The sequence below is a fragment of the Equus quagga genome, chromosome 3 (genome assembly GCF_021613505.1).
Source record: "Equus quagga isolate Etosha38 chromosome 3, UCLA_HA_Equagga_1.0, whole genome shotgun sequence".
Lineage (NCBI taxonomy): Eukaryota > Metazoa > Chordata > Mammalia > Perissodactyla > Equidae > Equus > Equus quagga.
Genome location: NC_060269.1, coordinates 135,671,983 through 135,698,806, shown reverse-complemented (window position 1 = coordinate 135,698,806; position 26,824 = coordinate 135,671,983). Strand labels below are relative to the sequence as shown.

The 26,824-nt window shown below is 40.5% G+C and overlaps 1 protein-coding gene and 1 long non-coding RNA gene across 4 annotated transcripts in view; one reads left to right on the top strand and one right to left on the bottom strand.

Annotated features, from left to right (window-relative positions):
• SEPSECS (Sep (O-phosphoserine) tRNA:Sec (selenocysteine) tRNA synthase) overlaps nucleotides 1-1,725 on the bottom strand; it is a 34,655-nt gene extending 32,930 nt beyond the window's left edge. The window contains exons 1-2 of the mRNA XM_046657487.1: nucleotides 1,297-1,725; nucleotides 320-474 (exon numbers count right to left, since the gene is read on the bottom strand). Of these exons, the coding sequence (XP_046513443.1) occupies nucleotides 320-474; nucleotides 1,297-1,590 (449 nt within the window). The 5' untranslated portion in view covers nucleotides 1,591-1,725. The remainder of the gene's footprint in view (nucleotides 1-319; nucleotides 475-1,296) is intronic.
• On the top strand, nucleotides 1,613-26,178 carry LOC124237622 (uncharacterized). Of its 3 annotated transcripts, none has more exons than XR_006888046.1 (3): nucleotides 1,613-1,750; nucleotides 3,834-3,963; nucleotides 23,977-26,178. It is a non-coding gene; the product is annotated as an uncharacterized LOC124237622 (long non-coding RNA). The 3 variants fall into 3 exon arrangements; XR_006888045.1 differs by lacking the exon at nucleotides 23,977-26,178 and adding an exon at nucleotides 9,126-11,328; XR_006888044.1 differs by lacking the exon at nucleotides 23,977-26,178 and adding an exon at nucleotides 8,582-11,328.
• The last annotated feature ends 646 nt before the right edge of the window (nucleotides 26,179-26,824 follow it).

The window sequence follows — 26,824 nt, the reverse complement described above, 5'->3', positions numbered from 1 at the left end:
TTAACCTATTTTAAACTCTTACAACCAAAGAGGTTTATTAGGTTAAACATTCTTATCAGAATATATAGCCAGTATCGTTAATTACCCAGAACCTGACAAGGTAACAACCATATACAACTTTACTCTACTGTCTTGAAAAGCACCTGCTCAGATAAATTGTTTCCATCTCCCTGTTTCCTCTATTTTAGTGAACATTTGAATAGGGAAGAAGCAGATTATAAACGGACATTTTATAATTTAATATGATAAATACTGCCACCATTGCTTTTAACCATAAAGGAAAAAACAAATGTTTTCACATGCAACTTGAAAAAAATACCTGTAATGACGCCGAGCAACTAACGCAGATGCCACTCTCCCTTCCCTTTCTCCCACACCACAATTGCCCAGGAAATTGTTGCTATCCATGATTGCAAGTTCATGTAGAAAGAGTTCAAGTGTACTTTCATCCCAACCATCCTCTGGACACTTGCCCTTAAAAAAGAAATAAAATACTATAACTATATTTAAGAAAACCAATAATCCCTAGAGCCCTATTTAATGCATTTTAAAACTTTTTAACGTGTATTTTGCCATGCTCTTTGCCTTTCTAAAATTCAGATATAAATCCAGCACTATGAAGAAACCTCGAAAAGGCCAAACGTTTGTGTTACGTTACGTTACAATTACGTACAGATTGTGAAAAGTGATGATAAATGCACACGATGAGATTTACTCAGGTTTTAAGGTGCAGTAAGTTAAAGTAACTGAAAACCAATAAACCTTATCTTCAACGAAAATTCTTCAAAGCAGGGTGTTAAAACTAGGCTTGTGAAACTTTAATGAAATTAAAATTCAGGAAGGCTGGCAGGAGCGAGACCTGCGAAGCTCCGCGAGAGACCTGGTTCGAGTTAGTACATAGAGGTTTGCAAACATTATGTATGCCGAGTCCTTGGGAGGAGGGAAAGATGGAAGGTGCGAACTGCGACCTTTTGGTAAACAAAAAAGTAACCCAACTGGGAATCCCGTCTCTTGCGCATCCCGAAGTTAGGAAACCGCTGGCCGCAAAACGCCGCCCCCCCCCCCCCCCCCCCCACCCCGCCAACCGCACTCCCTGGATCTTGCTGGCCTCGGCGAGGCCGAGAAGGCGCTGAGCGCAGCAAGGCAGCAGAGTGCATGCCAAGCTGCGACAGGCTCTGGGGACAGGTCTCAACCAGCAAACAGGAGCGAGCGAGGCTGGCCCAGCGCGAACCGGGTACAGGGGCGGGGCCGGAGCCCGGGGGCACGGCGGCTGGGAGGGACCCGACAGCTCGGTACCTTCTCCAGAAGCAGCCGTATGAGGTGCTCATGCGAGCGGCGGGCCTCGTGGCCCTGCCGCACGTAAGCCGGCGACACCAGCCGCTCGCCGGCCGCGAAGCTCTCGCGGTTCATGTCGGCGGTGGCGACTGTGGCAGCAGAACAGTCTCCACACGCCAGGACACGAGGCCGAACCAGGACGCAACTCGTCGCCTGGACGGTACGGCAAGCCCTTGGGGCAAAAATGTGCGTCTCGCTCTCGCACATGCGCAAACCGCCCCAGACGGTGCGCCAGCAGCTGGAGGATTTGGGCATGCGCAGGGTTGTCTGCCGGTTTCGCGGGCTTCGGAAGGAGACGGGCTTGAAAGGACTTTACAGTTGGTGCAGTGGGGCTGAGGAGAGTAGGAGGCAACCGTGTGGGCTTCTCAGAAGAAAAAATTTCCTAAGTTACTCGCTGTCCCAGTCCTGTTGAATGGTGCGTAGATCTGTGCTTCCGCCTTACTCAGACTCTGTTTCTCAAATTCCAGAACCTTTCATCCTTACCTTCCTACGCCTCAACATTTACAGTTGCTTGATAACTCCCTGGGAAATAGCAATGCCCCACTCCTTTTCTCCTTTGCACTACAGAATTTTTAGCCGTAACGCTTACCACCCACCACCTGATATGACAGACATTTGTTTATACGCACACACTAGGTGCTGGAGATCCAGAAATGAGAAATGAAAAGGCAGGGTCCCTGCCTCAGCTTACTTGCAATCTTCATCTTAAGTGAGCCTAGAGTAATTCCCGACATTGCTCTTATCCGGTGGCTAGAGTCCGCTAGCACTGGTTCATAGTCTCTTCCAAGAGTTGATCGTGAAGTGTTCAGTAATTTTGTGAGCCAGTTTTTAAATACACTTACTCTTTAAAAAGAAATTATGTAAGTTTAAAATTAAGTTATGTTAAAAACAAAAGTAATAAGTATTCAAACTCACCACTTCCCATTTTACTACATTTTACTGTTATCTATGCTCTGGAGATTATTTACATCTATTGTATCTGTATGGTGGAAATAGATATTACGGTGTACTTCTGCACATCTCTTTCAAACTCCCTTGGTGGCATCATGTTGGAAGTTTGAAATTGGCCATCATGAGAGCGTTTACACCATGGAAATCAGTAAACTACAAATCAGGCCCTTACCTACTCCCTTGACCCCCAGAAGTCAGTTAACATGTACCAACTCACCACTGTTCCTACTGCATGTTCCCAGGGTATCCTGCCATTTATCAAGCCATTATACTTGTCAAATTGCATTTCAATTGTTAATTTTCTGTCTTCCTCAACTAGACCGTGAGCTCCTGGTTGATAAGGGCTATATTTGATATCTGTGTTCAAAGCACAGCACTGAACGCATAATAGGTGTTCAACAAATATTTGTTGAATGACATAGACCATTTGAGAACTGCATAAAACTACACAGAAAGATAAACCACAAAAATAATGAAAATTTAGCTTATTTTTTTAAATGAGCATTACCCTGCAAACTTTTGGAAAGTTGAGTTCTTATTCCCAAAGTGCAACCATTTTTGCCACTTCTCCCCTGGAAAAGCCTTCAAAGCTGCTTTGTCAATCACAGGCAAAATGTGCAAAAAATCACATCCATTTCATTACTGAATGGACACACTAGGTTTTGGAGCCAGCTGATTCTCTCACCTTACTCACCAGTCTTAATTTGGAAAAATGTTTGTTTTCAAAAACTAAATCGATCATCAAGATACGCCTTCACTGAAGATATTCAAAAAATGCAGGATCTGGAGGCAGTCTCAGAAGTGTTCCAAAAATTATTTTCATCTGTTCACTCACCCAATGAGTATTTATTGAGCACCCTAATATTTTTAACAGATAGGGCGACATCACAATAACCTCATGGTCTTTACAAGATGAAACAGTTAAAAATACGTCCAACATTCATAGATGTGAATTCTGCTTGTGTCACTAGTCATATGATCCTGGATACATCACTCATACTCCCTGAGCTTTGCTTTCCTCATCTGTAAAATAGGAACATGGAGAGACAGTTAGGATGATTAAATGAGATAGAATTGCTCAATGACGTCTTTGCCCTGGTAGACTGATTACACAAATGGACAAAGGCCAGACTGTATAGAACAGAACCCCAACTCACGACCTCTACAGCAAGTCCCCCGGGAAGCCAAACCAAAACTCCGGCAGCAATCCACCCAGCACATTTAGGACTCAGTCGATGACTGCCAGCTTCCCAATTTTTTCACTCATTTCCAACTCAGGACTAAGCAAAGAAAGCCAAATATGCCCCCCAAACCAATAACATAAGATGCCCCCTTTCCAGTTAGCCCACCTCCAGCCTCCCCAGGCCTACAACCTCCAATCAGAGCATACCTGAACCTTTCCCCTTTTTCCTTATAAAGCTTTTCCACTCCCCTGCCTGCCTTTGAGTCTGCCAAATGCAAGTCATAATGACTAACTCCTTGCTCTAGCAAGCTCTGAATAAATAATGTCTGTTTGTTATTCAGATGGTCTTCATTTATTTCCACAGTTTTCCTGGAGACTCCACTGAGACACCATGTGTGCTGTCCATCACATGACCCCACCTTAAACCAGATGTGGTACCCACACAGGCTGCTTGTGCCTTGCTACTTGTGACTTGTCAAGTCTGTGCCAACATGGTAAGTCAGTGCCAGGTCTGAACTCTGCAATCTTTACATTGAGTTCCCCAGCTCTTTATTCTAAGTATGGTACCCACATTTGTTATAGTTTCCCTTTGTTTGGCATTCTTGGTGGAATCAGGCCATTCCTTTTCTTCCTTTTTGGCTTTCTTTTGTACTTCTCTTTTGTATGATGCTGTCTAAGAGGTGTCAGAAGAAGGAGAATCATAGGGTAGAATAAGGCATAGGCCGTGTCAGCCTGTGGTTTGAGCCAGCCTCACAGAGTCTGCAGTTCCTACCAGACCAGCATCCATTTAGACAACCTTTTTTGTGGTCACCTATAAAACTGGATGAGGTTCTCCTTCCATCTTGATTTTTTTTCCTGAGAGTTGGCTTTTGATCTAAAGAGAGTTTACTCTAATTTTCTACCTGCCAGGGGGCCCAGGGTCTGTGTTCGGAGGGGCCCTGTGACAGAAAGAGCACAAGCATCACTTTCAGTCAACCATTGCCAGCTCTCCTGGGTCGTCGAAGCCTAGATCCTCTGCTCCTCCAGGAAAAATGGCTGCTTTTTATGTGTATTCTCATTATAGTCCTAATTCTGGTGCCTATCTCTCTAAATGGCATAACTTCAGCCATGAGGATTTGGGCCTTCAGTGGCCACTCTAGGGAACATTTGACTTGAATAAATGTTTTATTCGATAGGCACCTTAGAAAAGAAAGGGCATTAAGATTTCTCAGGCACAATGGGCAGCAGTTTTTGATTGGTATGCAGAGATCTCTAAAGCAAATTCTGGTTCAAAAATTATTTCACTATGAGATTCTTTAGCCACAGCTAATAAGCATTTGACAAACTTAAGCAGCAACAAACTAGACCAGTTTCTTAGTAAATCCTGCCCACCCCCCTTGTCCTCCAGTTCCTGCCCTATGTCCAGATGCCCCTCTTCCTCCTTATCCTTCTGATCTCTCTCTTTCCTCACCTCCATCAACTCCTCCCTTCTCTTCCTCTTGTCCAGACCTCCTAACGATTCCCAATGACTCTCTTAAGACCACAAAATGCCAGTTGTCTCTAAAGATCTATCCCTCCTATGAGGCAGATATACAGACAACTGTAGAATTTAAACTTTGGACCCAAGATGAATTAAGAGCTATACTTAAGGATCTCCCTACTCCCATACAAGACCAGCAACTATTCATAGAAGAATTTAGAATACTTTTGGTGCATATGATTCAGGGTTACCTAATCTACATAAGCTTGTCCATATGTTGGTCAGAACCTCAGATGCTAAACCTTGGATGGCAAAGCTGATTGGACTGACCCAGAAAGGGATTTACAGGACGTCTCTTTTCACAATAAACCTAGGGTCAAAAAGAAAAGCATGAAAAGCAGGGCAAAGTCCCCTAAAAGTAGTATCCCCAAAATATTCCCGATAAAAATTGATGGGACCATAATTCAATCATACAAACAGAAAAAGAGATGAAAATATAGAAGATTTTAATAATATACTAGAAAATACCTTCTGACAACATTTGGGAGTTAACAAAGGTGTTGGCATGAAAACAACCCTTTCATCTCATTTTGTCAAAGGAGTTAAACATGAAACTGGAAGCCTTATTCAAAAGTAGAAATTGGAATGGAAAATAGCCCCTTTGTCTGACTAAAATACCTGTCAGAACGTTTTGAAAGGACTTTAGAATAAAAATGAGACAGAATCCAAAATAAACTATAATCGTGCAGATCAAACAGCTAGGTGGCCCGCTTCCCAAGCAACCATTTTTGACAAGGACGCTGTAGTATTGTAAACAGAAGGGACACTGGAAAAAAAAGAATGTTCCATCATATAAAAGAAAAACCAAAGGAAATCCCTCAATTCTGATCAGTGAGGGTGCCCTGAAGAAGGAAAAACGCTCCCAATATCCTGACTTACACTTAACCACTCAAGTTGAATAAATATACATGGTCAACCTCATCAATTTTTGGTGGGTAGGAGTGCTACTCTTACTACATTGAACCCCATCGTTTTTGCTCAACCTCTTCCTCAGAGTAAGCATACGCACAGGAGATAGTTCTTTCAAATAACCCACAGATTTTTCCTACCTCCCAGCCCTTACTTGTAACCCTTGTGCTCTTGAATGAAAACATGCCTTCCCGCTCTGTGATGCCACCTCTGCAAATTTAATAGGAAGAGACTTACTTTGCAAATGGAATTCTAATATTAAATTCACAACAGAGAGACTGTTTCTTAAAGTTCCAAAGGACTCCTCTATTCATAATCAAGTTATGTCTGTTCTGAATATACCTTTGCCTTCCTCATTCTGTTTGATGCATACCCCAGATAAAGGTCTTGACATTGTACCTGACATTCTATGACCTTAAAATCCCACTGACATAGAAAAACTAATTGGGTCAGAACCTGGAGAGTAGATAGATCTACCAAACTGTTACCCAGACATCCCCAACCTCCCTTGAAGCCAGAAGCAAAGGAAGGGTTCAAAGCTTTAGTTGAAGGCCTTATATCCAAAGGTCTTCTCATACCCTGTAATGGCCCTGTAGCATTCTGTCTTGCCAATAAAGAAACTGAATCGATAAGGGCATCAATTTTTTTCAAGACGTCAGCACAATCAGCAAAATTTTTGTCCCTCGCTGTCCAATAGTACCTAATACCATCTTGGCATCAATTCTACCAGAAGCTGCTTGCTTCACTGTAGTGGACCTTTGCTTTGCCTTTTTTGATGTTTCTGTAGACCACATCTAGGACAGTCAATCCCTTTTCACTTTCACTTGGGGAGGATAACAATATACCTGGACAGCCATGCCCCAGGGGTTCACTGAAGCCCCCTCCTATGTTTCTGAGTTCCTCAAATAAGTCTTAAAAGATCTAAATTTCCCTTGTTATTCCTTTTGATACAATCTGTTGATGATCTCCTGCTTTATTCAGAGAACAAGAAAGCTTGTAAAAAGGATTTCATTTACTTGCTCTAAGCCTTAGAAGAAAAGAGACTCAAAGTTTCAACAGATAAAGGGTTTTCCAAAGCACCGTGCATTATTTAGGTCATGGCATATCTACGGAGGGGACAATATTCTCTCCTGATAGAATAAAGACTATCCAAACCCTAGACTTGTCACAAAATAACAATACAACAGGATTTCTAGGTTTAACTGGATATTGCAGACAAGTTTTTCTTAGATTGCAACATCTCTTTATGAGTTGACTAAGTTCTCAGTAAGAGACCTTCTCTTCTGGGAACCCAAATATAGAACAGGCCTTCTGTAACCTGAAGAAAGTTCTTCAATAGCTCCCTTCACTGGGCATCCCTAACTACAAAAATCTCTTTTGTTTGTTTGTGCGTAAGTGATCCGGACATGCCTTTGGGGTTTTAACTCAACTTCATGGGAACCGTCAAAAACTTATTGCTTACCATAGCCTTACCCTTGACCTGGTTGCAAAGGTTTATCCCCCTTGTCTTGAAGCAATAGCTGCTGCTAAAAAAAAAAAATACTTGTTAATGCTTCTGCTGAACTAGTTATAGGCTCCCCACTTGATTTCACAGTTCCTCATACAGTAAAGACAACTACTGCTGACTGAGAGCATGCAGCACTTTTCAGCCAGCTGGTTAACCTCCTATGACATTGTTACTGTCTTACTTTTGCATTACTGTTCATCACTCTAACTCTCTGAATCTTGCCACTCTACCGGAAGAAGGTGAACATCATGATTGTCTTACCTTAGCTAGGGAGCTTTCTGTACCTTGTTTGAATTGATTAGAGGATCCCATTGAGAACCCTGATCTTATAGAATTTGTTGATGGCTCATACTTGAAGGTTATCAAGCAGGATATACTATCACTAATTTAAACTCTCCTTTAGAATATAGTCCTCTACCTGAGGTAAAAATTAGCCCAGATGGCAGAACTTATTGTGCTTAATAGAGCTAGTCAACTAATCAAAGACCAAAGAGTAAGCATATAAAAATAGAAAGTATGCTTTTGAAGTAGTAGATGACTGTGAGAACAACTTTGGAAACAATGCTGAAATTCCCATTAAAAAAAATGGACAAGTTAAGAAACTTTAGATGGATACCTACTTCTTAGAGTGGTGGCTGTTAGAAAGATAGATGCTTAAGCAAAAAGAGATAATATGGAAGCTAAAGGAAATGCTTTAGCAGATCATTGTGCCAAACAGGCAGCCATAACCAATATTATGATCCCACCTACACCTCAAAGCATCAACCTATGGAGGTATTCAAAGAAGCCATTATAAAATATCAACATTTATCCCCTGATTTGGAAAAGGAAAAATGGAAAAATCTGGTTGTACCTTTCACTCAGATAATCTCTGGAACTCCCAAGATGGCTGCTTGGTGGCATTAGATGACTTAAAATGGAAATTAGGTAAATTTCTCCACAAACTACTCATCACCCTACAGACAAGATTAATTGGGAAACTTAAATCAAGATTTATTGGGAAACTTTAAAAAGATAGCTGAGGTTAGTTTCAGGTCATGTGTCACCTGTCAACAATATAATCCTAGAAAAAATATAAAGGTGACACCTGGCCTGGAACCAAGGCCCCAGTAGGCTTTTGCACACCTTCAGATGGATTTTTTAAAATATTTTTTAGTTATTGTATGTCTATTTTCAGGATGAGCTGCAGCATTTCCTTGCCAAAAAGCTAAGACCTTTACAGTTGCTAAAAAGCGACTTGATTTTGTATTTCTAAGCTGGGACATACCAACTTTTATATCAAGTGACTGAAGCACACACTCTATGGTAATCACTATAAAAGAACTCTGTAAGGCATTACCCCTTCCTCAGAAACTACATTGCCCTTACCACCCACCATCTTCTGGAAAGGTTGAAAGAACCAATGGCATCCTTAAATTTAAATTAACAAAACTTTCATAAATTCTTGCCATTCCTCAGCCAAAGGTAGCCTCCTTCCCACTAGCCTTTATGGCTGTGTGGTCCATTCTCCTGGGGACATATCAGTTGTCCCAGTATGAATTGGCTAGTGGAAGGTCCATACATTTAGGGATTTTACCTCCAATAATAGACTGTCCTACTTCATACAAACATGACAAAATATTGCAAGGACTCATGTACTATACCCAGTCCCATCACAAAGATCATTATGCCATTGTTCCCACAACATCTTCCTTAACAGCCTCTTTATGATCTTTGGCAAGGAGATTTCATCTATTGGAAGAGGTATGAGAGACAAACTGTTCTTGAACCTAATTGGAAGGGACCTTATTAAGTACTTTTAACAACAAATATGACAGCACAGAGAGCCAATTATTGGGTTCAAGTTTCACAACTAAAGAAGTAATTCAGAATTCCATACAATTGGGAGACTGCTCCAATAAGGTACCTCATACTGAAGATTCTCAAAGATCTTCTAGAAGCAGCCAGTCTTTGGAAGTTGACAGCAGATCCAAGACCTTCAGAACAAGTGGATGACCGCAAGTAGTGGACAGCTTCCTGCCAAGACACTGGACCAAGATCCCTGCCTTATTCCTGTTCCATTTTTTATCTGTTTGTTTATACTCATTCTTCTCATTTTATTTAAGCCCCTGGCTTTTGTCCATTCAGAATGGCCACTTTTTCTTTTATTGTCTACTTAGTTTAATTGTTAGGTCAGAACATACTTACCTAATGCCATTCTTAGATTATCCCAAACAGTAGCCACTTCCCTCAGTCTTACTGACTGCTGGATATACCATCCATCACCAGACCCCCATGATAAATATCTCTGGGCAATTCCAATCTGATTAAACAAGTCCGTAGGGAATTGTAGCCAGTCATGTTCCTCTTGCAATTACATGGACAAATGACCTTAAACAAATCAACCTGTGGCTTTGCTAGTGTCCCTCTCTCCCTGAAAAATAATCGGTTACTATAATCTATTGATTAGACCCTGGGTATTTCTAAATTTAAATTCAACAATATTTGTAGAGTGATGGGCCAGATACTTGCCAGTTGGAAGAAGCTAATTGAAATCCAGAAATGTATCCCAGCTATGTAAGGCCTTGGTTCCAACCTTATATCATGAGCAACTCATTTTTTCCTGTGTCTTCATGTGCTCCTCCCAGATACCACTTCCTTTGCAGCCAGGATACCTGGTCTTGTTTGCCTCTGATTAACACCTCATGCACTTTAGGAATAGTATCCCATGTACTTGTCTGTACACAGAGATCTTGATTCTATAAATCACCAAGGCTAGAAATCCTAACTCATACATGAGTTCTTCGAAAACAAGGCCACTCTTGCTTATTCAGGCACTCTACCTGAGGGAATTACTGATCCATTGTTTATGCAGTATTCCCAATGGTGAGAATTATACAAATAGAAAAGACTGTAAGAAACTTATTACTGACTCAAGCAGGAGTTAACAATGTTATCACTTCTGCTCTAGATGGAGTATAAATCAGTTGCAATTCATTGGCATGAGCCAATGGACAATTGCATTTTTCCAGATTCTTGTTGGCCAGTCATGGTGGCATCTGTGTCATTGCTAAAATTTCTTGCTGTACTTGGATCAATGAAAAATCCAAGGTAGAAGAGACTATACATCTCTTTAAGGAAAAAACTACTTGGCTGTCTTAAGTTGATCCTCATGGCCTGTGGGATTTGCTCTTTTGGCCTGAGTTGGGCTATTGGGTTCCTGGTTCTGAAGCATATTAAAGGAACTATTACTTGTTCTTGATTTTGTCATAATGGTACTGATGCTGGTCTTTGCATTGTGTGGAGAGTTTTAAGTTCTGTGTAGCCACTCTCTTGTTATATCATCACCATAATAGTAAAACAACAAAAATATTAAGAAGCTCTCACAATAAGATTGACGATGGGGGCAACTGAACAATCCCCAGAGGTGAAGATGTGGATCTCTAGCCTTCCCTAAATTGGCCAACCTCTTGCAAGTAAGAGAATGACCAAAAGGATGACCAAAAGGGGCGTCTGAGGGACTGAATATACAAAGGAACACTAGCCAGACCATATATGGCAGTAGAACTCTGACCTAAAACCTCTGCAGCAACCAGCCCAGCAAGCCAGACCACAATCTCTGCAGCAACCAGCCCAGAATAGTCAGGGCATAGTCAATGACTATCGGCATCCTTTTATTTTGCCTCCATTTCCAACTCAGGACCAACCAGAGAAAGCCAAATATGATCCTCAAACCAATCAAATATGATAACCCCTTTTCTAGTTAACCCACATGAAGCTACCCCATAGCAACAGCCTGCAATCAGGGCATACTTGATGCCTTCCCTTTTTTCCATTATAAAGCTTCCCCACTCCACTGCCTGCCTTTGAGTCTCTGCCAAATACAAGTGATGGTGACTGACTGTCTTGCTGTAACAAGTTGTGAATAAACAGGTTCTATTATAATTTGGGTGGTCTTCATTTATTTCCATACCTTTATACAATTAAATTGATGAAAAGCTAAAATGTATCACGTACACAACTAAAGGATCTCTCTTTAGCATATTGAGAGTAACTAAGGGAAAAATCCATCAATGTGAATTCGTTAACATAATATATACAAAACCCCGTTTAAGTGCTGAGCCTAAAATATTAGGTGCTAAATGGTACAAGAGGTATGTTTCCTTCAGGAATATTATTTACTTTGAAAATAGGGCATAAACAAAGCGTAGTTAAAAGATAACTAACAACACAAGCTAACATGTATTAAGTAGCAGGAGTCCCTGTGACACCATCAAAGGTGGCCTCATGGAATAAGGTGTACTTAGGCTGAAACTTTGGGAATTAGCTTAGTAGAGATAAGGAAGAATCAACATTTTCAAGGAGGAAATGATATGAGTTAAGTTTGGAATCAGGGATAAAGATGCATTTCACAAATAAAAGAGTCTGTCTGGTTGGCCTTAAATAACAAGAGGAAAAGCTACAAAGCTAAACTGAAGCTCTATGTTAAAAGGCTCTCCTTGCCAGGCAAAGGAATCTAGACTTGTAGGCACTGAATTTTCACCAGAGTTTGCCCTTCCATTCCCCCATGGATGTGCTCCAGTGATGCAGGCTGCTTATAGTCAACAAACACTCTATTTGACCCTTATATCTGAACTGAAAGAGAGCTGGAAAATAATATCCAGAATAAAGCATCAAAGTGAAAAAAAAAAGATGGAAAATATAAGAGTGTAAAAGAGTAAGAGGCACATGAGTTACAGTAAGAAGAAACTATGGAAGCCAGAAGACAATGAAATAAGAAAAGTGCTGAAATAAATAACTGCCAATTTAGAATTCTGTTTGCTGGGACACATCTTTCACAAATGAAGAAGACTTGCTTCCAAAGAATAGATTGTGGAAAGGTGTGGTAGAAGGCCTAAAATTAAGGCTCAATATTCTATGTTACCTTGACATCTGGTAAAATCAGGAGGACCTCAACCGGCCTAGCCACAAGTTCCCATCTCACTCTGCTCCTGCCAATAAGATCCCCTAGCCAAACAATCATCCTTATCAAAGGGACCAGGCACAGTTCCTGCTTATCCCTGAGTAGCAAGTTTCATTTCCCTGACAGCCCACAGAATTATTCAGACAAGCCCATCACTTCCTTCCTTGGAACCAGGAAGCACCGCCCCCCACCCTGCTTCCCACAGCCCTTCATTGTTCACTCTGTTCCAAACTGCAACCCCCATGTGGCCCTGCATGTCATGCAGTGTCCTGCTTCCCAGGCTGCAAGGATATGTGACCAATAAACTGCTGTCAGTCTCATCAGTCCTGTGTCAGGTGTCAGGCATTTGGCCATCCCTATAACCTTACAGGGGGAATCCCTTCCACACCAATAGGGTGAATATAAGATGATTAAAACAAAGGGGAAAATAGAAACTCTGCAGTGGAGAAATCTGTATAGCACTTCTTAACCAAGTGATCAAGGTTAACATCACAAGTGATAAGTCATGTGGCTATCGTGTATTCCCTGATACGATGCTATGAGAAGGGCATGTCACCTCTGGTGGTATTCTTCTCCAAAACCAATAACCCCAGTCTAACCATGAGAAAATATTCTCTAACCCTGAGAAAACCCCAATTGAGGAACATTCTAGAAAATACCTGACCAGTATTCCTTAAAACTGTCATAGTCGAGCTCACCCAGGACTCTCTCCCCTCCAAAATACAACTAAAAGGAGCAACCACATTCTAAGAAAAAATTCTAATAGCACAGAAATCGTCAGAGATCCACAGCAGCCAAACGACGGAGGGCGGAGAGGCTGGAACCCCCCTCGGAGGAGCTGGGACAGGGTAAGAGAGAACTTCACTCCCTCCCCTAGAGACTGGGATCCCTGCTGCAGGAGGCTCCATGAGGGAAGGAGTGGGGGAGGGGCTGCGCATCCAGGGCTTCACCCAGGACTCCCATGGCTGTGCAGCCCAGATGAAGTCCTCTAATGGGGGAAAGCTTTCGCATGGGGGGCCCCATCAAGCCAAGACCCCAGGAAACCAGAGACCGAGAGCTGATTGGAATCCAGGTCTGCATGCAAGAGAAAGTGCCCCTCCTCCCCCAACCTGTGCTGTGCGCTGCGTCATAGCTGAAGGCAGAGGGCTCATCTAGTGGCTATAGGCTGTAATTGCAACCAAATAATAGCATTATGCATAAAAACCGTTCCTCTACCATCCAGTAATTTATAAAAGCTGCAGACCAGAAGGAAAACAATAAAAGCACAGAATTATGTTCTGAGGACTTGGAAATAGGTAAACTAAGCGACAATGGATTCATAATAGCTATCATCAAAAAACTCAATGAGATAAAGGGAAATATAGAGAAACAAATCAACAAGTTCTGGAGTTACTTCACAAAAGAGATTGAAACTATAAAGAAGAATCAATCAGAAATACTAGAGATGAAAAATACAATGGATCAGTTAAAACAGAATACGGATTCCCTGAATGCCCATGTAGACACCACAGAGGAGCAAATTAACATAATCGAAGATAGGTTGAATGGCTCCAGACAGAGGAAGAAAGAGAACTAAGAATCAAAAAAACTGAATAAAATCTCTGGGAAACAGCCAACTCAATGAGAAAATGCAACTTAAGAATCATCAGTATTCCTGAGAGCATGGAAAAGGAAAATGGAGCAGAAAGCGTGCTCAACCAAATAATAGCAGAGAACTTCCCAAATCTAGGGATTGAGAGAGAAATGTGTGTGGAGCAAGCTTTCAGATCTCCTAGATTTGTGAATGTAAAAAGACCTACTGCAAGGAAAAAATGGCAAAAATGAAGGACAAAGAAAGAATACCTAGGGCATCAAGGCAGAAGAAAATAACCTACAAAGGAACCCCTATCAGACTTCCAGCAGATTTCTCTACAGAAACCTTACAAGCTAGGAGAGATTGGAATGACATATTCAAAACCTTAAAGGAGAAAAATCTTCAGCCAAGAATACTCTATCCAGCAAAAATATCCTTCAGATATGAGGGAGAAATTAAATCTTTTCCAGACAAACAAAAGCTAAGGGACTTTGTAGCCACAAGACCCCCCTCTACAAGAAATCTTCAAGAAGGCTCTCATACCTGAAAAAAGAAAAAAGGGAGAAAGGGGTCACAAAACACAGAGTAGGGACACAAACAGATAGAATCAGAATAGGATAGCAAATATTCAACTATAGCATTAGGATAAAGGGAAGGAAATCACCAAAAACAAAGACAATCTTATCACTCTAACCACAAACTCACAACACAAGTTGAAATAAGAGATGAAAATAACTTAGGAGGGGAGGAGGAAAGGAACTGAATCAGTTTAGGCTAAGGAAGTAAGAGGCCATGAGAAAATGGACTGTGTTATGCACGAAATTCCGAATACAAACTTCAGGGTAGCCACTAAACTAAAAAACAGAACAGAGACACAAAACATAAATAAGGAAAAAGCTAAGAAACCCAGCATGAGAAATTGCAGAAGTCAATGGGTAGGCTAAAACACACAGGATGAGAAACAAAGGAAATGCAGGAAAACTGGAAAATGAGCAACAGAATGACAGCATTAAGCCCTCATGCATCAATAATCACCCTCAATGTAAACGGATTGACCTCTCCCATAAAAAGACAGAGTGGCAAGATGGATTAAAGAACAATATCCAACAATTTGTTGCCTCCAGGAAACACACCTCAGCTCCAAGGACAAACACAGGCTCAGAGTGAAGGCGTGGAAGACAATACTCCAAGCTAATAGCAAACAAAAGAAAGCAGGTGTCATAATGCTTATATCAGACAAAATAGATTTCAAGATAAGGCAGGTAAAGAGAGACATAGAGGGCCAATATATAATGATCAAAGGGACACTTCATCAAGAAGAAATAACACTTATAAATATCTATGCACCCAACACAGGAGCACCAAAGTTCATAAAGCTACTATTAACAAACCTAAAAGAAGATATCAAAAATAACACAATAATAGTAGGGGACCTCAACACCCGACTCACATCATTGGACAGATCATCCAGACAGAAAATCAACAAGGAAACAGTGGAACTAAATGAAAAGATAAACAGTTGGACTTAATAGACATATATAGAACACTTCATCCCAAAACAGCAAAATACACATTCTTCTCAAGTGCACATGGAACATTCTTAAGGATAGACCATATGTTGGGAAACAAGGCAAGGCTCTACAAATTTAAAAAAATTGAAATAATAACAAGCATCTTCTCCAATCATAATGCTATAAAGCTAGGAATTAATTACAAGAAAAAAGCTGAGAAAGGCACAAAGATGTGGAGACTAAACAATATGCTATTGAACAAGCAATGGATCATTGAAGAAATTAAAGAAGAAATCAAAAAAATATCTGGAGACAAATGAAAATGATAACATGCTATACCAACTCATATGGGATACAGCAAAAGCTGTATTAAGAGAGAAATTCGTCACAATACAGGCACATCTTAACAAACAAGAAAAATCCCAAATAAGCAATCTTAAAATACACCTAACTGAATTAGAGAAAGAAGAACAAACAAAGCCCAAAGTCAGCAGAAGGAGAGAAATGATAAAAATCAGAGCAGAAATAAATGCTACTGAAACAAAAAAAGGCAGTAGAAAGGATCAATGAAACAAAGAGCTGGTTCTTTGAGAAGATAAATAAAATTGACAAACCCCTAGCCAGACTTACAAAGGAAAAAAGAGAGAAAGCTCAAATAAACAAAATCAGAAATGAAAGAGGAGAAATAGCAACAGACTCCGCAGAAATACAACAGATTATAAGAGAATACTATGAAAAACTATATGCCAACAAAATGGATAACCTAGAGGAAATGGATAAATTCTTGTACTCCTACAATCTCCCAAAGCTAAGTCAAAAAGAAGCAGACAATTTGAACAGACCAATCACAAGGAAAGAGATTGAAACAGCAATCAAAAGCATCCCAAAGAATAAAACCTCAGGACCAGATGGCTTTCCTGGGGAATTCTACCAAACTTTCAGAGGGGATTTAATACCTATCCTTTTCAAGCTATTCCAAAAAATTAGGGAGGATGGAACACCTCCTAACACATTCTACGATGCCAACATCACACTGATACCAAAACCTGACAAGGACAGCACGATAAAGGAGAACTACAGGCCAATATCGCTGATGAACATAGATGCAAAAATTCTCAGCAAAATTTTGGCAACCTGAATTCAGCAACTCATCAAAAGGATCATACATCATGATCAAGTGGGATTCATACGAGGGACACAGGGATGGTTCAGCATCCACAAATCAATCAACGTGATACACCACATCAACAAATTGAGGAATAAAAACCACATGATCATCTCAATAGATGCAGAGAAAGCATTTGACAAGATCCAACAGCCATTTATGATAAAAACTCTGAACAAAATGGGGATAGAAGGGATCTACCTCAACATAATAAAGGCAATATGTGACAAACCCACAGTCAACATCATACTCAATGGGCAAAAACTGAGCGCCATCCCCCTGAAAACAGGAATGAGACAAGGATGCCCTCTATCACCACTCTTATTTAACGTAGAACTGGAGGTTTTGGCCAGAGCAATTAGGCAAGAAAAAGGAATAAAAGGAATCCAAATAGGGAGGGAAGAAGTGAAACTCTCGCTGTTTGCAGATGACATGATCTTATATATAGAAAACCCCAAAGAATCCATTGGAAAACTTTTAGAAATAAACAACAACTACAGCAAAGTTGCAGGGTATAAAATCAATTTACATAAATTAGTAGCATTTCTATACTCTAATAACGAACTAACAGGAAAAGAACTCAAGAACACAACACCATTCACAATTGCAACAAAAAGAATAAAATACCTCGGGGCGAATTTAACTAAGAAAGTGAAAGACCTATACAACAAAAACTACAAGGCATTTCTGAAAGAAATGGATGATGACATAAAGAGATGGAAAGACATTCCATGTACATGGATTGGAAGAATAAACATAGTTAAAATGTCCATTCTACCTAAAGCAATCTACAGATTCAACACAACCCCAATCAGAATCCCAATGACATTCTTTACAGAAATAGAACAAAGAATCCTAAAATTCATATGGGGCAACAAAAGACCCCGAATTGCTAAAGCAATCCTGAGAAAAAAGAACAAAGCTGGAGGCATCACAATCCTTGACTTCAAAACATACTACAAAGCTACGGTAATCAAAACAGCATGGTACTGGTACAAAAAACAGGTGCACAAATCAATGGAACGGAATTGAAAGCCCAGAAATAAAACCATACATCTATGGACAGCTAATCTTCAACAAAGGAGCTGAGGGCATACAATGGAGGAAAGAAAGTCTTTTCGACAAATGGTGCTGGGAAAACTGGAAAGCCACATGCAAAAGAATGAAAATTGACCATTCTTTTTTACCATTCACCAAAATAAACTCAAAATGAGTCAAAGACCTAAAGGTAAGACCTGAAACCATAAGGCTTCTAGAAGAAAATGTAGGCAGTACATTCTTTGACATCAGTATTAAAAGGATCTTTTCGGACACCATGTCTTCTCAGACAAGGGAAACAATAGAAAGAATAAACAAATGGGACTTCATCAGACTAAAGAGCTTCTTCAAGGCAAAGGAAAACAGGATTGAAACAAAAAAACAACCCACTAACTGGGAAAAAATATTTGCAAGTCATACATCTGACAAAGGGTTAATATCCATAATATATAAAGAACTCACACAACTCAACAACAAAAAATCAAACAACCCGATCAAAAAATGGGCAGGAGACATGAACAGACATTTCTCCAAAGAAGATATACAGACGGCCAATAGGCACATGAAAAGATGTTCATCATCACTGATCATCAGGGAAATGCAAATCAAAACTACACTAAGATATCACCTTACACCTATTAGAATTACAAAAATAACCAAAACAAATAGTAACAAATGTTGGAGAGGTTGTAGAGAGAAAGGAACCCTCATACACTGCTGGTGGGAATGTAAACTGGTGCAGCCACTATGGAGAAACAGTATGGAGATTCCTCAAAAAATTAAAAATAGAAATACCATATGACCCAGCTATCCCACTACTTGCTATCTATCCAAAGAGCCTGAAGTCAGCAATTCCAAAAGTCCCATGCACCCCAGCGTTCATTGCAGCATTATTTACAGTAGGGTGAAGGGGTGCACCTACAACACAACTGACAAACAATAATGTACAACTGAAATTTCACAAGATTGTAAACTATCATTAACTCAATAAAAATTAACTTAAAAAAAAAACTGTCATAGTCATGAAAAACAAGAAAACAGTGAGAAATTATCACAGACCAAAGGAAGTTAAGGAGACATGATGACTGATTGCAATGTGGTATCCCAGAACAGAAAGAGGACATTAGTGAGAAATTGAAATAAAAGCCTGAAGTGTGGTCAAAAGTGTGTGTTAATGTTGGTTTCTTAATTTTGACAAGTATATTATGGTAATATAAGATGTTAACACTAGGGTAAACTGGGTGAAGGGTATATGGGAACCCTCTGTTCTAGCTCTATAAATCTAAAATTATTCCAAAATAAAAAAATTTATTAAAGAAAATGAAGGAGACATTTTCAGACAAAAACAAAATTTTCACCAACACAACACCATTAAAAGAAATGCTAAATGGTGTCCTTAAGGCAAAACGAAAATGGTTCCAGATGAAATATCAGAGATGCAAGAAAAGGTAAAAAGCAATAAAAATGGTAAGTAAATACATGGGTGAATCTAGGTTCATATGATCTATATCAAAAATTATAGTAATGTGTTGAGAGGTTTAAATATATATAGAATTAAAGTACATGATTGGCATTTAAGTAGGGAGGAGCTAAATAGAGTAAATAGAGTTGAAGTGTTCTGAGGGCTTAGTACTCAGAGTGGCCCATGGAGTTTATTAGAAGGGAAAATCCTGGGCCTCTCCCCAGACTTACTAAATCAGAATTTCCATTTTAACAAGGTCCCCTGTGATGCATATGTACATTAAAGTTTGGAAAGTGCTGTTCCAAAGGTGGTTGTATTGTCTCAAAAGAAAGTAGAAGTACCAACTGATATTAGATTTTTGAAAATGTAGAATTTATTTTGTAATCTCTAGAGTAACCAATAAAGGAATAGTAAAAGATTGTGTAATTTTTAATCTAATACAGGGGAAACGTGGAATAAGAAAAAATAATCAGTTCAAAATAAGGCAAGAAAGAGAAAAAGAAACAGAACAGGTAGAACACATAGAAGCCACGTTAAATATAAGTGAGCTAAATATTACTATTAGAAGACAATGATTATCAGGCTAGATTTTTAAAGACAAAAACAATCACATGCTCTTTGCTGGGGACGCATGTAAAACAAAAGGCTATAGAAAGGCTGAAAGTTGAAAGTAAAAGCATGAAATAGATATAACATGCAAATATTAACAAAAAGAAAACTGGCATAGATTATTAATATTGGATAAAGTAGACTTTAGGGCAAATGGCATTACTAAACATAAAGAGGAATACTTCATAATGATAAAAGATGTAATTCACCAGGAAGATATAATAACTCTAAATGTGTATACACCTACTAACATAGTTTCAAAATATATTGTCAAAACTGATAAAAGGCAAAATAGGCAAATCTACAGTAAAACACCTTTTAGGAAGTGATAGAACAAGTTAACACAATAAATTAGTAAAGATATAGAAACACCAGGTTTAGTAAACTTGACCTAATGTACATTCGTAGAGTGCTGTATCCAACAACTGCAGAGTATATTTTTTCAAACTCACATGGAACATTTACCAGAATTGACTAGATTGTGAGTCATAAAACAAGTTACAACCAATTTCAAAGCAGTGAAATCATGCAGAGTGCATCCTCTGATGCAATGCAGCTAAGCTAAGGATCAATAACAAAAACAAGGCTTATTTGGAAATTAAGCAATATTCTAAGTAATCCATAAAACAAAGAAAATATTATAATAGAAACTAGGAAGTATTTTGAACTAAACGATTATAAAAATACCACATATCAAGACTCATGGGGAACAGCTAAAATCGTGCTTGGGGGGAAACATATGACTTTAAAGGCATATAGTAGAAAAGAAAAAAAAAAGCTAAACATTTCTGAACTAAGATTTTTACCTCAAGAGTTAGTAAAAGAACAGAAAATAAACCCAAAGAAAATAGATGGAAAGAAAGAATAAAGACCAGAAATTAAGGAAATTGAAAACAAAGAGAAGATTGGCAAAACCAATAGTGGTTTCTATGAAAAAACTAAGGGTGAAGTGGGAAGGAGATGCCAAGGAAACTGCAATAAGGACGTGTGGGGAGAGGTAGATAGGAACCAAGTGTCCAGGGAGTGGGTGAAGGGCCAGATTTTCAATGGGGATCTTCAAGTGAAATGCTGAGGAAACCCCCATCCTCCATCTCCCTACGAAATACTTAGTGAAATGGTCTTTTCTTGTTAATACACTATAGGGTTGGATCTGCTTAAGGGGATGACTTGAAGCACTAAATCCTGCTGTAAGAGTGGGTGCAGAGTGAAATAAAGGCAGCTCAAAAGCGCCCGGTCCCCTCTGATTTACACTAATAAGAGCTAACACTGAGCCTGTGTGCCAGGCGCTGCTCTAAGATTACCTGCAGTAGCTCGTCCAGTCCTCCCAGTAACCCTATGAGTTAGGTACTATTATACCCAGCCCATTTGCAACTAAAGAAGCTGGGCATCGGGAAAGCCAGATGAGACAGCACCGTTAGTGGAGGAAACAGCCAGGATTCTGACCAGGCTGTCAGCTCTGGAGTCTGTGCTCTTAGCCGCTGCCCCACACTTCAGAGCCAAGAGGCATTTCATGGTCTAGGTTTCAGGCAGGCAAATATGTAGCATCAGGGTTCTGTCTACTGGGATGTGAATGGAGAAATAAGAATATAATCAGAAGGGGAGAGAGGACAGATTGCCAGGAAGTGTGTTGTGAAATCATAAAGCCCATTAAACCTCTTGGGCAGAAAAGCCCTCCACTGTATTGGTCCCCAGGATTCACTGATGCTGAGCCCCAATAGCATTTGAAAGCCCAGAAGGCATCATAGACTGCTCCACTCCTCCACCACTCACATCTCATCTATCAGCAAACTTGTCATGCCTCACCCCACCCCTTTCTCTCTACCTCCCCTACCACCACCTAGTCCAGGTCTGTCATCTCCCTGTGGACAACTGCTTGGCCTCTCTGCTTCTGCTTTTACTTATCACCCCTCATCCCAGTCCAGTCCCCACTCAGTGGCAAAAATTCTCTTTTAAGTATATATCAAATCACATCCCTCCCCTACTTGGAACTCTTCAACAGTTTCCCATCACACTCAGCATACGATCCAGATGCCTTACCTTAACCTAGAAGGCCCTGCAAGGTCTGGCCTCCCCGCCCTGACATGGAGCACTATCCTCCCTCTGGCTGGTGGGCTCCCACCCCACTGACCTCCTTGCAGACCCTGAAACACACCAAGTTTTTTTTTTTCCCACCTCTGGACCTTCCCACATGCTGTGACTGCTGCCTTAAATGATCTTCCCCTTCTCATTTTGCATGGCTGGCTCCTACTTTTCCTTCAGTATAAATGTCACCTCCTCTGAGAAGCCTTCCCTGACCACCTTATTTAAGTAGGAATCTAGTTTGAAGTAAATGCTATATATATATATATATATATATATATATATATATATTCACTTGAAATTCTTTTATGAGTTTATTGCCTTTGTAATGTCTGGATTGGAAGCTTCTGGAAGACAGGAACCCTGACTATTCACCTACTCTTCTAGCACTTAGCACAGTGCCTAGCACATGGTAAGCATTCATAAACATTTTTTAATTGACTGAATGGGAAGAATGGGTCCCAAAGATTGCTTATCATTTGATGGTTGCTGAATGCATCCAGATGTGGAGAGAGGAGAGAGAGCAGAGAACAGGAATGAATAGGGGACACCTCATGTTATGAGGGTATTTTAAATTGAGGAGGAGACATTTTCCAGTGGCAGATATAAATAGACAAATAATGACCACCCCCTTTGTGATTCCATTTACATGTGTTCTAAAATGCTTAGGGGGGTATGGGAAATGGCAAGTCTCTTAAGAAGCATGGCAGGAGGATCTGGCTGTTGTCAACTTCATTAATGAGGCCTCTTAAACAATTTGAAGCAAAATAACTTCCACGCCAATGCCAAGCTTCAAAGAGCAGTCGGAAGGGGGAAGTGAAGGAGGAGTGGAATCAGTAACTAGGTTGCTCAGAGAGGTCTCCTGTGATTAGAAAAAGAAAAAATGTAGTGATTACCTGTTGCTGAGACTCAGAGAATTCAGAAAGCATTGTCTCTATTTCAGATGGAGAGAGATGAAATAAAAGTAGATGTGGATGTAGCAGAAGGTAATTTAAGACCTTCCCTGGGATGAGTAAAGCAATTCTCTCTCCAAAGGGAGGAGAGGTAGGTAGAGAAAGCTTCCTGCAAGACTGGAACTGCAGAGGTAGTTACAATTCCACGTAAAAGCAGGAGCAAGAGAAGAGCTGCAGGAGACTTGTCAGGAGTCTGTGAACTGGCCCAGAGCCTGGGGCTTGCTGACACTTGAAAGAGAGTGAGGAAGAGTTTCAGAGGCCTTTGACTTAGAGTGATGGCAGGTAGTGGAGCAGCAGTAAACGGAAGTGCTCAAGCAGTGGTGGGAATCAGGCAGCTGGAGTTCGGAGCCTGGCTCCTCTTCTTCCTCCAGTGTAAGTTTGTGCAAGTTATTGAATCATTCTAGGCCCCAGCTCACTCCCCTGTGAAACAGCGAGGGAAGGACAATGATGGCTGTGAAGTGCTCAAACCAGCTCGTGGCGCAGAGGGAGCACTCAGCAAATGTGAAACCATGATCTCTGCTGTTACAGCTGGTCATGGCCATAGTAGGAAGTGAGCCACTTGTCCCTAGATGTGGAGTGTGGACTGGCTCACTTAGCCGCCTCCTCATGGGCCTTACCAGAGGCTGGACAACTACGACTACATTCTCCAGACTCCCTCCCAACTAGCATTCTAGAAACAAATTAAGTTTAGCCAATTAGATGTACTTGCATGGGACTTGGAAAGTGGAGGGCATTTCCTGCTTCTTTCGACTGTGTGTTGTCATTGGCAAGCAAGGCAGTAGAGACGTGAAGGTTTTTTTCTGCCTTTCAGAGTCCTGCAGCCTCCTGGGAGGCCAGGGGCAGTGTGGCTTTCTAGTACCAGGAACACAGTCTCAGGAGTGGGTTCTTGACACAGTAGCCCTAGCGGTGGCCTCGGAGGTGGTAGCGCCCCTGGTGGGTCACTTCTGCAGTATTCTGGGAGTCCTTTCTAGAAGCCCAGTCTAGAGCCCACACCCTTACGCTTCCCAGTGGTTTTGTAACCATCTTATTCCCTACATGAAGTCCCTTCATAGTTCAAACATCTAGAGTTATGTCTGCTTCCTGCATTCAATCTTGACCACTACACTAGGAGTTTGTGTTTCTTTTCTTCACAATCTCAATTGTGTACCACATTTTTTTATGAGTGAAAAAAACAATTTTTTTGAACGCATCATTTGCTTCACCTGGTAATATTGTTTTTCTGCGTTATTCACACCTACAGAAAGACCGACCAATTACCTCCTCCCTATATAACTAAAGCAAAGACATTGTCATCCCCTGGTGACAGCTGCCCAAACTGCACCTGCGGTGCTGGGAAGGGAAGAATCGGAGTCGGAGTAATCGGAATAGAGCAGACTTCACAACCCCAAACCAAGAAAGTGGAGCCCAGTCAGCCCTGACGTTCTTATGGAATACTGAAAATGGGGAGACGTTGATAGAAAAGAACTTCTTCAGTACTGCCCAAGAGAGATGGAGCGTTGATGACTCAATATGAGTCTCCCAGTCAGCTTGGCAGATTCAGCCTGTTCATCGAGAATGATTCACCGTGCGTCATTGTGACTGTATTAATTAAAAATTGCCATCCCCTTTGCAATAGATTCAAATCCTTTTTGGAAGAAGGCAGAAAATAAACACACTCTGCAACTTTCTCAACTTAGTTTTCCTTTTGATAAAAGATTATGCTGATCCTCTGACACCTGTGCTGGTGTGGTTGTCACTTTTCTCTCTCCCTGGACACTAATAGGTAAGCATTGTAGGCCTTTTTCTAGCCTTTTGTGAGTCTGAAATTATATTATCACTGATTCAGTTCTACAGAGCCTGAAAACTGTTCTACAGAAAACTGAGAACAATTTGTGAACCCATGGACCTGAGTCAAAATCTGAGCTCATCTCTATGAGAAGCTCATTAACCCTGGAACCTTCTTCTACCCCCAAAGCCTGACTTATATTCCCAATAAGTGGACAAATATACGCTCCTTGGTCAATTCTTAATTATCTGCATGTGGCTTATTCCAAGCCATTTATTTTCATTCAATGAGGAGACTAGTTGAAAAGGCCAGGCTCTTGACTTCAAGAGATGTGGATTCAAATCGTGACTCTCTGGCTTCCTGGCTCTGTGATCTGGACAAGTTTCTTCACTTCTCTGTGTTTCACTTTCCTAATCTGCAAAAAGGAGCCAACAAGAATGCCTACTTTTTATGGGATGGAAGATATATAAAGTAACTACACTCAATAAATAGTAGCAATTGATATTATTCGCTGAATGTTACAGGAATGCAAAAATGAGCAAGCCACAATCAAACCCCTTTAGAAATATCTGATCTAGTAGGGGAGGGTGCAACCTGTATACAAGCAACTATAATAGTCTGAATGAGATGTGCCATATAACTGAAGATCTCATCCGATTTAGACATCAAGCTTAAGTAGAAGGCAGCATTGGAAAGTGGACTAGGACTCTGTCCAAAGACAAGAAGAAAGTGTTCCAGTAGGAGGGACGTGAAAGAGGAATAGTGTAGAGATAAAAACAAGCCTGACAGGCCATTCTGGGGAAGACCTTATGGGCCAATTTGAACTTAAATAGTCGAATTCAAGCAGCCACAACTACTTCCCGCAAATACTTCCCCCTCCTACCACTCACACCGTTAGGTACTTGAGTGCAGAAGTTAGCAATTCATGATATGCTACCCCGTTGCTACTCAAGGTGTTGTCTGTGGACCAGACGCATTAGCATCACCTGGAGCGTATTGGAATATGGAATTTGGGTTCCACCCCAGACCTATTGAATCAGCATATGAGTTTCAGCAACATCCCCAGGTGATTCTTTGGCACTATTAAGGTTGGTAAAGCACTGTCTCATCCTAAAAATGCAAACTGAAGCCACATTGAGCATTCACCTAATCTTTCAAATTCTGGTCAGATTTTTTTTACTTCTTTAGATGCTTCCATATACCTTCCTTTCCATCTGCTCCCTACCATTGTTTTAGTAAAAACAAAAACAAATAGCCACCTTTATTTTTTGAAGTTGTATTATCAAGAAACTCTGTGTGTGTGTGTGTGTGTGTGTGTGTGTGTTTTCTTGGGAACTTTGAGTAGGACCCAATAAATAAAACTGCTTTCCCTATCCAGGTTTTGAACCAATAAGGAAATAAAACAAAGGATAAGGCAGATAGAGGCCAAAATATCCTTATCATTGGTAAAGTCTAGGTTAGCGATACTGCCTATTGAACTTTCTATACAGCATCCAGAATCAACCAGACTTACTTATAATCAGTGCTGGCCCAAGGTGGTCTTGCAGCTGCCTTCCCCAAAGAGAGGGAAGAAGACAGGCCTGGTTAGGGGGATGGATGGGAGCAAGTGAGGGTCTGGAGAGAGCCAGGAGAGTCACCTCCACATAAAAGGAAACACTAGGAATGGAGATAGGTGTGTGTGTGGTGGTGAGAGAGAGGTGTTCTATAAAATGTGGTCATCACAATTGCTTAGACGTTTCTTAAAAGCAAAATTCTTTAGAAATGGTCTTTAGTGATGACTGATTGATGGTATGATATGTTACAATGAAATAATGAAGATTTTAATTTGCAATGTTTTAAAAAATGAGATTCAAGTTTAGGCTGAATGGTACTGATAACAAAGAACATGTTTGAAAATTTTGAACAAGAATGGTGCCACAACTGAGATGAAAGAAAAGCAATGTAGATTTGGGGGAAGCAGGACTTTATTGATGAAGATTGATATTTGACCCAGGAGTGGAGAGAGCTTCAAAGACTTCCATGCTACCCCATGACCTTGAGTTGCCCTAAGACCCAATATCATTGCCATTAATAGTGATCATGATAACAATAGTTAAGGTTTTTGAGCACTTACTGTGTGCCAAGTACTGAACTGTAAGAACAATATTTTATTTAATCCTCATAACAAGCCAATCAGGTCAAAGTCGGTATTTTCTTATTACCAGTGTTCTCATATAATGGATGTGGAAATCAAAACTTAGAAAAGTTTATAACTCATCCAAGGTCACACAACTTGTAAGTGACAGAGTGAAGAGTCAAACCCAAGTCACCAGTTCCTTTTTTC